At 49.0% G+C, this 10,725-nt stretch overlaps 1 protein-coding gene across 5 annotated transcripts in view; it reads left to right on the top strand.

Annotated features, from left to right (window-relative positions):
* TNNT2 (troponin T2, cardiac type) overlaps positions 1-3,477 on the top strand; it is a 32,445-nt gene extending 28,968 nt beyond the window's left edge. For 4 of the 5 annotated variants that reach the window (XM_019513807.1, XM_019513804.1, XM_019513806.1 and 1 more), the window contains 4 exons: positions 117-207; positions 610-650; positions 1,724-1,729; positions 3,163-3,477. In XM_019513807.1, coding sequence (XP_019369352.1) covers positions 117-207; positions 610-650; positions 1,724-1,729; positions 3,163-3,211 — 187 coding nt within the window. In that variant the 3' untranslated portion in view covers positions 3,212-3,477. The remainder of the gene's footprint in view (positions 1-116; positions 208-609; positions 651-1,723; positions 1,730-3,162) is intronic. The other variant, XM_019513805.1, reaches the window with a different exon arrangement.
* Positions 3,478-10,725: the final 7,248 nt, after the last annotated feature.

Genomic DNA, 10,725 nt, shown 5'->3' with positions numbered 1-10,725 from the left:
GGGAACTGGGTGCAGTTCAGGAAATCACATGGCTCTCCCCAGGTGCACAGGCACACAAATGCCATCTTCCCTTTACCCTTTCCCTGCTCACCAATGTCCTGTAACTTTCCCTCTAGGGACAAGGCCATGGACCTGTGTCAGAGTATCTATGACTTGGAAGCTGAGAAATTTGACTTGCAGGACAAATTCAAGAGGCAGAAATATGAGGTGAGACTTGATGATTGTTCTGGTACTGACTTCCCCCTGCTGAAGCGGATGCTTTGTTCCCATCACTACTGCAAATGCCCTGGATGCTGGGGCTGTTGCTGTACCCAATTTTGTCCCCTGATCAGGAGTGTCCTTTGCAACAGAGAAGAGCCAGGACTGGGATGAGGATAAAGTGCATTGGTCACAGACAGACGTTGGGGTTCTTCGGGTCCGAGCCTACCTTCCTAGAAGCCTAGCAGTTGTGGAAGGGGCTGCTGATTGCACTTTATGGCCAAGTTATCATTAGCAGAGATTGTTTGCTGCTTCACCTTCTTCTGAAGTCCCACATTCCCTCATGTTGCTCACCAACTCATACAAGCTGCCAGCTTCAAGCCTTACCAGATTTCTGTATTTGTCCTGCAGATCAATGTTCTCCGAAATCGTGTTAGCGATCACCAGAAAGTGTAAGTACCCAGGCTGCTTCAGCCTCAGATGAATCAAGCATCCCCTGCCCTCTCCCTGCACCTCTCTGTTCCTTGCCTGCTGTTCTCTCTCCTTGAGTAATTTTTCCCCACTTGCATTTCTCTTTCATTTCCCACATCATCATCTCTTCCTGTTGCTCCTTGCTGCTACTCTTCCCTCTAATTCCATTTGCTTCTCTTCATTGCCTGTATCTCGTCCTTCATCCTCCCTTGCCTTCCTATCCCTGGACCATGCTTACAAGCGTACCAGGTCTAGCCTGGGGATGGTAAAACTGGCAGGAGCCAGGACTCTTCTGCTCTTCCCCTGTTCCTCTCCCTTCTCCTAGCTCCCATTCTCTCTGACACTTCTCATTTCTTTCCACCCTTTCATCTCCTCTATGATTCTATAGATATTAGGAAAAACTTTCTCACAAGGCTGGTAGTAATGAAGCACTGGAACAGGTTACCCAGAGAGTTTGATCTCCATCCTTGGAGGTTTTTAAGACCAAGCCTTGGCTGAGATGACTTTCACTTCTGGGTTGCATTGCAGTTGTTAAGGCTGCACCCCTCCCATGTTGGAAGCCAGTGACAGAGCATACTGGCACCAGCAGCATTGCTGTGGGTGAAACATGTGCCCAGCTCTATCCAGTACATCTTCACGGCTTGCCTATTTTGGCCCCTCTCCCATGCCCAAGTCGGGTCCCTCTGCAGAAGCATTTTGACACTCAGCAGCAGAGAGTGGAGTGTGCTTTTGGGTCAGGTCAGGTCAAGAAGATTATGCTGTCAGAGCAGCATAACCCCAAGAGGAATTAGGATCCAGTTTCCTATCAGCATCCCTTGTGCCAGGGATACTAGGGAAGCACAGCAGCTAGGAAGCCTTTCCTAGTTCCCCCAAGATATCAGCCCATGTTCAATCCAGACAGATGTAAATGCCTTTGTTTGAGCCGCTCCCTCCTGCCCTGCCCCATCAGACATCCCAGGTACACCCAACTCAGCCCATGTGCTGGCTGGAAGCACTCTGATCTGCTTAAACCAAGCCTCTCTCCTCTTATCCCTGACATGAAGCATCCCTACAGCAAAGGGTGAGTAGCATGGATATCTGTGTGCTTGGTGATACTGCAGACACGCTGAATGGGCAAATAGATCTGATGCAAAGCTAGATCCAGGGGGGAGTAGATGGAGTGGCCCAGGCAGCCTGGAGGCAGCTGGCTGTCTCCATGGGCTGCTTGGCATGTTTGGATGGGGATGCTTTTCATACCGCTCTGAAAGATGAGGGGGCAGGAGGATGACAGACAGGAGCAAGAGAGAAGCTGGGCTTCTGCTGTGTCATTATGGTTTTAAGGGTTCAGTGATTACAATCAAAATGTTAACACTTTAGCCCAGGGGTGGCCAACCTGCAGCATGGGTACCACAGGTGGCACAGGCAGCCCCTCTGCTACTTTGCTTTCTGCTCCCTGCCCCCTCTCCAGTTTGCCACATGCCTCACAGAATGGGCAGGGAGCACAGGGAGAGAAGCAGAAAACAGAGCAGCAGATCAGGCAGAGGGCGGGGACTGGAGCCGCCCTCAGGGAGGGTGCAGGGCTAATTTGGGACATGCCTGCCAGAAAGGTTAGCCCCCCACTGCCTTAGACTATTTTGTGTGTAGCTTGCTTCCTGGACAAGCTGTCTGATTGCTCAAGGAGATCACATGGGATAGCTTCTACCTTATGACTAGATGTGCTGACCTCCATAAGCTGGAAGTCGTGAAGGCATTGCTGAGGTTTTGATCCATAGGAACTTAGGCCAGGTCTATGCTTTAAGTCTTTGTCAGCATAGCAGCATCTGTCACAAGTATAACTTTGATGACATTTCTGTTCCAAGCCCCAGAGGGGATGCAGTTATACTGTCATCAAAGGGCTTTTGCCAGCAGAGCTTGCTTGCCTGGAAGAACTGACGTTAGCCACACCAGCAAAAGTGCTCTGTTGACAGTGTCGCACTCAGGGTTCACCAGCACAGCTCTATGGGGCTCACTGCATCAGCAAAGCTCTTCCAGCAGAGACCTGGCCTCTGCCTTGCTGAAGGAGATGTACAAGCCCAGGGCCTGGTAGGACTGGGAGACCTCTTCCTGCTGCCTTTGCGCAGGGAGGCATTTATGTATCTCTAGGCAGGAGGATGCAGCACAGTGTTGGGAATCTGTTGCTGAAAATAAATGTGGCTTCTCTCTTTGCTGACTTGGGGAAGCTTTGGGACCAGATTTTTACTTGGCCTAACTCAGTGTTGCTCCATTGACTTTAAAGAAGGTGTGCAACATCCCCCTCCATCAAGAAGGGCTTCAGGCCTGAGAGAAGTTTGTCCCAGAGGTTTTCCCCATCTCTTTGCAGAGTTCTTCAGCTGCCTCCTCTCACCAGCTGGAAGAGAGGATAGCTCCTCAGAGCCCTGCTCGAGAACCTAGACTTGCTGTTCTCTCTGCCCCATGTCCTTCTGCGTCCTCTTCAATGGACACAGTTCAGCCTATGCTTCTCTGCTTTCCTTCCAGCTCGAAGGCTGCCCGTGGGAAGAGCATGGTTGGTGGCCGATGGAAATAGACACTGCCTGGGTGGACGGCAGACGAGAGGTGCAGGCATGGAGAGGCACATTCCTGTTTGGTCATCCAGCTGGATTCCCTATGCCACAGAACCTGCATGAACCCACAAACCCCAAGTTCCCGAGGCACCAACCAGTCGGGCTTGTGAAGACTTCACTGCAGGGGTAGCACTGTCTGCATGTGGGCAAATGCTTTGTGATGTGCTGTTTGCTCTTGTCACCAAACCCCAGGATGTTGTGTCTGTAAATAAAGCTGAGTGTGAAAGGATGTGCACCTTTCATCTTTGGCCTCCATGCCCAACTTGTTGTATCATCTCGGAGCTGTGTGGCAGACCTTGCACGGGTGCCTTCCCCCAGCTCCACTGATCTGTGCCCTTATACACTTAGGAGACTAGACTATCATGTGTCACCAAGAGATAAAAAGAAGAAATGAGACGTCACTAACAGCTTGAAATCCCTGCAGGAGCAGAGGTAGCCTCAGAGATTCAGAAAGGCTGGGGGATACTTCTCTGGAGGTTATGCAAAGCAACCCTCTTGATATTGGGCCTTTGAGCTGGGGAAGCCTCATGTGAACCCACTCCCAGAACTGGAGTCATGTACTCCCTGCTTCCAGCTGAGCCAGAAACATCCTGAGAATATTCCTTCACCGTACCATTCTGGTTCCCGTATAATCAGGAAATGCCAAGGTGCAGGAAAATGTTTTTTAAAAATGGAAAATATCAAGTCTCACAACATTTTTCTAGCCTTCGATGCATATTTTAAGTTGTACTGCAAGGTTCGGGGTCTCTCCAGTCTCTAAGGGTGCATCTACATGTTCACTAATGTGCTTTAAGTAATGCACCTTAAATTTAGTATCTGCATTGTGAGGTACTAGGAAAAGGAGCGTTAGCCTATTTTAATGAGCACTAACTAAAGGGCACACTTTAGTGATGCTTTAATGTGCATTAAAATAGGGTAATGCACATTAAAATGCACATGTAGACATGCCCTGAGATTTTAGACCTGGGGGATTCTCCAGTTTTCCAGTCCACATTCCAGCTAAGATGGGTTTCCGATCCAGGAGCATTGGCAAGAAACCAAACTGTATGTCCTGGCTCAGGTTACGAATAATTTTGTTTCTAATTTGCCCAGCTGTTTAGTATTTTGATCCACTTGGTTTAGGTTATTATTATTTTTTAAATGGATCCCAGTCTTCTCACCCAGGACCTGGCTTCTTGTGAAGATGTGCTTTTTATTCTCCGTGACAGTCCTGTGCAGATCACTGCGCTCAGGGCATTTGAGTGGCCCTCCATGCTTTCACATGGTGCTCTGAATCTCTCCCGCTGCCTCTGAGCCTGTCTCAGTAAGCAGTAGGGACAATTTCACCTTCTCATTTCACTGCAGCACAGCTTGCACCCAGGAACAATTGAGAGCCCTTGTAACAGAGCAGTCTGGCCCTTTAAGGGAAGCAATCACACCTGGAAAAGGAGTCCAGCTGTGAGTGATTAGCTGCAGGTAGAGGTCCAAGGAGCTCTGGCTGGGGGAAGGAGCAGTTTTGGGGTATGAAGCAGACCAAAACTTAACAGAGCTTGTCTTTTGGAAGGGCCTTCTGATGTTGGGCGAGAAGGCTGAAGGTTTGCTTTATGTGTTTATTTGCTTGGACCAAGGATCATTGCTTTGTGTTGTGAGGACTGGCTGAAGGGGGGGGGGGAACAAAGCAAGGCTGCAGGCACACAGCCTGCTTTTGGACTACCATTGGAAGGACTGTTAAGGGGGCCAAGCTTGCTTGTGTGTTAGTAGGCACCCTAGGCTGCTTACAGCACTGATGCCTCAATCCCCTGCTGCTTCATTCTGGCCTCATTTGCCCCCGGGGCTTTATTTGCTCCATTTGTTTGGCTCCTAATGCTGTGTAACAAAGGTGGGATACACCAGACGAAGCATGTGCAGAACTGCCCTGTTTAATTCAGCATCTGTTGTCCTGCCTGCTGTTCTATCAAATCAAAGCTCCTACTGATGTAGCTAAAGGCTTTTTCTTTGGTCAGTAGCTACCATCTGCCTTCATGCAAGGAGGGCTAAAGTACATAAATCCAGCCTGGTCTATGACTCTATATGTGTTATGGAAATAAGGGTAGTGACTAATGGGATTCAAAAGCAGGGGGAGTTGGTGAGGGGACATCCAGAGGAAGCTTCAAGAAGATCTTGCGACTGGAAGAGACCGTGTAGATCCTCAGTGCTGCCTTGTTTTTGGCCGTGCCCTCTCGCTTCACGTGCTGTAGGTTGACTGTGAGCTGCTGCACCCATCAGCTCAAACTTCCTACCAGCCCTGTCCTTGGTGAACAAGGTGCTGCAACAGGGGTAGCCCGCTGACTTCCCTTACTGACCCACGAAGGGAGTGCAACCATCCTGTCCTCGGAGCGGGCCTCTGCAGCCTGAAAGAACCTGTGTATGGGAAAAGTCCTCCAGCTCCACTAGAGGAGGACATGAGTGGAAGGGATGTCCTTGGCCCTTGTGGGTGCCAGGGAGACCATGTGTAGTAAAAAATACCCAGTGGCAGATATTATTTTATAAGGTAGCTAAGCTTATGTGCAAAGTGGGGGGAGGCCCTCCTGGTCAGCTCCCACCGATGGGACTGGGAGCCCAGCCTGGGGATGGCTAAGAGGAGAGGACCAGGCACTGAGGGGAGGAGGGCATAAAAACAGCATCCACTGCATACGCCAGTCCTTTGCTGCCCCCGGGCAGTGGCTGTCCTGCTAGTGGTGGTGGCTGGGCCAGCTGCAGCTGCTGTTGGAGCTTGTCTAGGGGGATAAACCTCTAGTCGGTGAGGCTCCCCGGGGTGATCAACGTGGCAAAGTGGAATCATTTGCCTGATTGGCATGCACAGCCCAGGCATGACCAAGTGTTACTGGGCTCATAAGAAACTGTCAGCTGGTCAGGCTCGGAGAAATGGCCCCTGAAATGCATCTCTTTGGATCACCACAAGGTGGTGACCTGGGTGCTCTCCCAAGCGCAGGGTGTCCTGACCACACACTGGGGGCACACCCCTTTCCCACACTGGCCTGTGCAAGTTGCATTGCTGGCTCCTGGCCAGAGCAGGCAGATACTGTTGTCTCAGGCAGCCACGCCTGTAAACTCTCCCAGGGCAGTGCCTGGGCACATCCCTGCCCCATGCGTGGTGTTTGAGGGCTGAGCCACATGGGAGCAGCTGAATCAGCATGTGGTAAGAACAGCAGCCCAGCCCTCCCCCCTGCTTGCCGCAGAACCAACTCAACACAGCCCTGCTCCTCTGCGTCCCCCTCTCCTGCTTCTCAGACCTCTCTAAAAATTACATCAGCGGCTGGGTTGCTCAGATCCAGAGAACCTTCCACGAGCTGTGATGTCCACGAGCGTGTGACCACTGCTGGGATCGGCCTGCGGAGCACCGTGTCCCCCCAGGGTTCTCCTTCCAGGGGCAGGTGTGTCCTGGCTAGACTCTGGAGGTAGCACTCTGCTTCTCTATGCACTGCTAATAGCAAAGGCAGCATGTGTATTATTCAACAGGAAGGCGCTGTTTCCAGAAGCTTTCGGCTGTCTCTTGGTCCTCACAAGCTTGCCCCCCCACCCCCCCAACACAGGAAATCTCTTAACTTGCCTGTAGAAAGGGATTGTCTGCTCCTCCCCAAAATCTCAGCAGCATTGTCGGTCTCCATAGACTCGCAGGGCTGGAAGGGACCTCAAGCATGAGCTAAGCCAATGTTCTGCACTTATGGAGGCTGGGCCAAGACGGTGGCTGTGCATTCTGCCTTGGATGTGCAAACCAGAAGTCTGTGAAGCTCCTTGTCAATCCCATGTTGGAAAGACAAGCCCAACTGCACAAGTGACTGGGAATGCAACCTTATTCTTAGAGACATTTCTCAACCCACACTACAAGCACAATTGAGCTTTGTAGGCATCATAGGAAAACGAGGCTAAAAGGGACCTCCAGGGGTGTCCAACCTCTTGCTCAAGGTAGGATCATTCTTATCCAAACAGTCCCGTACAAATCCTTGTCTTGTCTACCCTATTTCAAAAACTACATAGTCAATCCTGTCACGCAGCTACAAGATACACCTTAAGCTACCACACGCAGAGCATGGGGACAAGGGCTGTCAGTGTCCTGCATCCGCAAGTATTGTTAAACTGCTATCGAGATCTGAGGAAGAGGGTTGTGCCCTCTACTACAGAGGAAGGCAAACCACCCACCCACACACACAGTCTACAGTCAGTCTTCCTGATCCCAAATGTGGTGATTAGTCTGACCTGAGCAGAGGTCAGGACCCTCTAACCAGGATCCTCTGGGTTTTAGTCCCTTCAGAAGAACAGTCTCCATCCACAGACAAGGAAGAAGTGGCAGTGCAATGGAGGATTATAACATGTGATCCTATATGATCAAGCTTCCAGGGGGGAGCGGGGTGACTGCCCCAGGCACCGAAGCAAAGGGGTGCTAGCAGGCACTGCCCAGCCATGAGTGGCTCATTTGGGGGGTGCAGGGACAGGGGAGGGGTGGCTCTCACAGTTGCATGCACTCCCAGGCAAGCAGGGGGGGTGGGGTGTGTCCCCTGGATCTGTGTGCAGGGCAAGGGCAGGCTGCCACTGCAGGCTTTGCCCTGGGTGCCAAACTTAGTTGCTCGGCACTGCTTAGGATGGTGGGAGACTGCAACCTGATGACCTTTTACCACCTCCAGATTGGATTGTAATATCTTGTATGGTATCAAGGTTGATGATAGTTTTATGATGAGTTTAGATAGGTTATGGATTTGCATAGGATAGCTTGCATAGGGATGATTCTGCTTCAGGAAGGTGGTTGGACTAGATGGGCTGCGGGAGGTCCCTTTCTTTGATTCCATGATTACTATAAAGTGTTCAACATAGAAATCATTCAAATGCATCATTCTGTGCAAAGAGCAGCAACATACTTGCTTAGCAGTGCCTCCCATAAATCACACTGCACATGATCTTCATACTTGTGTTGTCTCCCTATTTCATTTTGGAAACAAATACACAAGTTCAGTTTGGGGAAGAACAGACACTGGAGCTCAACCAAAATTTTTTGTTTAAACATTGTGCAATAAAAAATGCTAGCTCAGCGAAGTTGAACCATTTAAAATATTTATTGATTTTATTATTATTATTATTATTAATTATTATTATTAATCATTTTCCTACAAGCCTTTTTTCTTTTTTTTTAAATGAAGGAATAGCTTGTTTGAATTTTTTTTTATTTCACAAAATTTTGGAACCTTATTACAGAATCTTGAAATCTCCCCAGTTCTGTTCTGCTGCTCCAAAACTTGTGTTTATTTCTTTTCTTATTTTTATGTTATGTATAGAAAACAGTTGTCTGAAGTGAAATAAGGCATATTACATGTACCCAATAAGAATAATATAAAAGTGGAAAAAAAACCCTGAAATTAAATCTGAAACATAATTTCAGAATTTCGAAGCCCAAATTGTCTAAAAGTAGGATTTCCATTTTACTTTATTTTACTTGGTTCTGTTACAACTAAGACTAAAACCAGATTTCGCCATGTTGAATTTTCTGGGCTCTAGAAGTTCCATGTTCCACCAAAGGGTAGCAGCATGGAAACTCTAACAAAACAGGATCAAAAAGAGGATCAAGGTGCTCAATACTATATTCGCATGTAAAGAGGCAATCTTTGTCTTGAAAGGTCTATACTTTAAAGAAACGGGTGTCACTACTCTATGAGAAATTGGTCACAGCGAGCATAAATGATTTGTACAAGGTGCCACACATGGCCTGGGGTGCAGCTGGTATTTGAATCCTTATGGCCCAAATCATGAGTTAGTGTTTTACCCACAGCATCCTCCTTCTTGCCCTTGCTTGGGGGTCCATTTGCTCAGGCTTTTGGATGTAGGTTCATTTTATTCTTGTTGCAGACTGCAGATGTAGGTTCATTTTATTCCTGTTGCAGACTGCTTGTTTCCAGTCGTTGTTTTCACTGGTGGGCCTGTACATTGTTGGCTATAGAGCTAGTCCAGAGATGTTAATTAATTGCATTGTAATTAGTGAACATACCTATGGCTTATGGAACCATACTATTTTATTAAATCAATCAGAAAAATAAGTAATGTTCTAGGACAACTTCTGCAAGCACAATTCAGTGTCCCCATTATACCAGGCATTCATGACTGTCACCCTAAGTAAAGCAAGGCACGTACTGCCAGATCCTGCTTGCTTAAGCAAGTTGTGAGACACTGGGATGAAAAGCAAAAGAGCTTTAGCTGTTTCTGTAAGCTGCATTTTATGGGAGGCTGCTAGGAGGGGACTGAGCTTCTAGCTGAGTGCTTGAGTCATGGCTTTTGCATGTACTCTCATGCCCGGTGTTTGCACAAGGGTATCAGGTGCAAGCTGTGCTCTTCTATTGTTCAGGACAGAAATCACTGGGAGGAGCTGAGTGAGGTGACAGGATTTATTTTCAGTCTGGAGTTCCTTTTTGCTGGGCTGCTGGCAAAGTCCAGTGCCTAGCCTGCTCCTCCCTCGCACAGCATTGACCGCTGGAGGGCAGTGCTGCTAAATGCACATGGCTTAACTGTCCCTCAGTATAAATCAGCCAGCACCTTGCTCTTAATGAAGCTATGCTAATTGTACTGCCTAAGAATCTGCCCCTTCAGGTCTGAATGCCAAGCACTTGTAAATCCCGTTAAAGCCCCTGGAAATAGCACTCTCTCAGGATAAGTTCCTGATGAGATGGTTGCCATTTGAAATCCATGTTGCATCAGCCCAGTGGGTAGGTACATAGAGTTGCCTGTGAAGCAGCGCCAGAAAATCCCCATTGCCATCCTAGGATAGAGGAAATCTGATGCTCCTTCTCATCCTGAGTGGCACCCCCCTGGATGGATAGGTCCATGGATCTCATAGGGTAGTTTCAGAGGGGCACAGGCTTCATGCTGGCCCTCTATATGGGATGAGTCATTCACTTTATAGCAGTGGGTTTTTACCTTCACCATGAGGGGCATCAAACCAGTGGTCCTAAATGGTGGCAGCCTGGTCTAGAAACAGGATAAAAAGTAGTTTGTGTGTAAACTCTCTCAACCCACCTTCACTGCAGTGTGCCTACTTTATCCATCAGAAAATAAGGCACAGCACACGTCATTCTGGGTACTGAGGACAGAAGGGATTGCCCCTAATACTTTTGCATGGGTAAGTCCTAAGGAACCTCCCACCACCGTTAGCCAAGTGTTTCCCATGTTAATAGTGCCAGAGTTTTTTGCTGTTGTAACTGCAACACAGCCAGTTGGGTTTAGTCACTGCAGCAGGGGCTTCACTAAGGGACATAGGCAACTGGTAGGGGGTGCACCTGCCCCCACTGACGGCTGACACTGATGCCGTTGGTAGGGCTGGTGCCCCTCCTGACGGGGCTGCCACCATCAGAGGCTTCTGCGCGTGCCCCCCCAGATTCAGGAGGCACCAGTCACTCATGCTAAGGGAGGAAATAAAGCTCTCGGACTGTGCAGACCATTATGATAGAGAGGTGTTGCAGAGTGCCTGCCCCCCCCCCCC

Source organism: Gavialis gangeticus, unplaced genomic scaffold (assembly GCF_001723915.1).
Source record: "Gavialis gangeticus isolate Ggan-Ray unplaced genomic scaffold, GavGan_comp1, whole genome shotgun sequence".
NCBI lineage: Eukaryota > Metazoa > Chordata > Crocodylia > Gavialidae > Gavialis > Gavialis gangeticus.
This window is presented reverse-complemented; position numbering and strand designations above follow the sequence as displayed.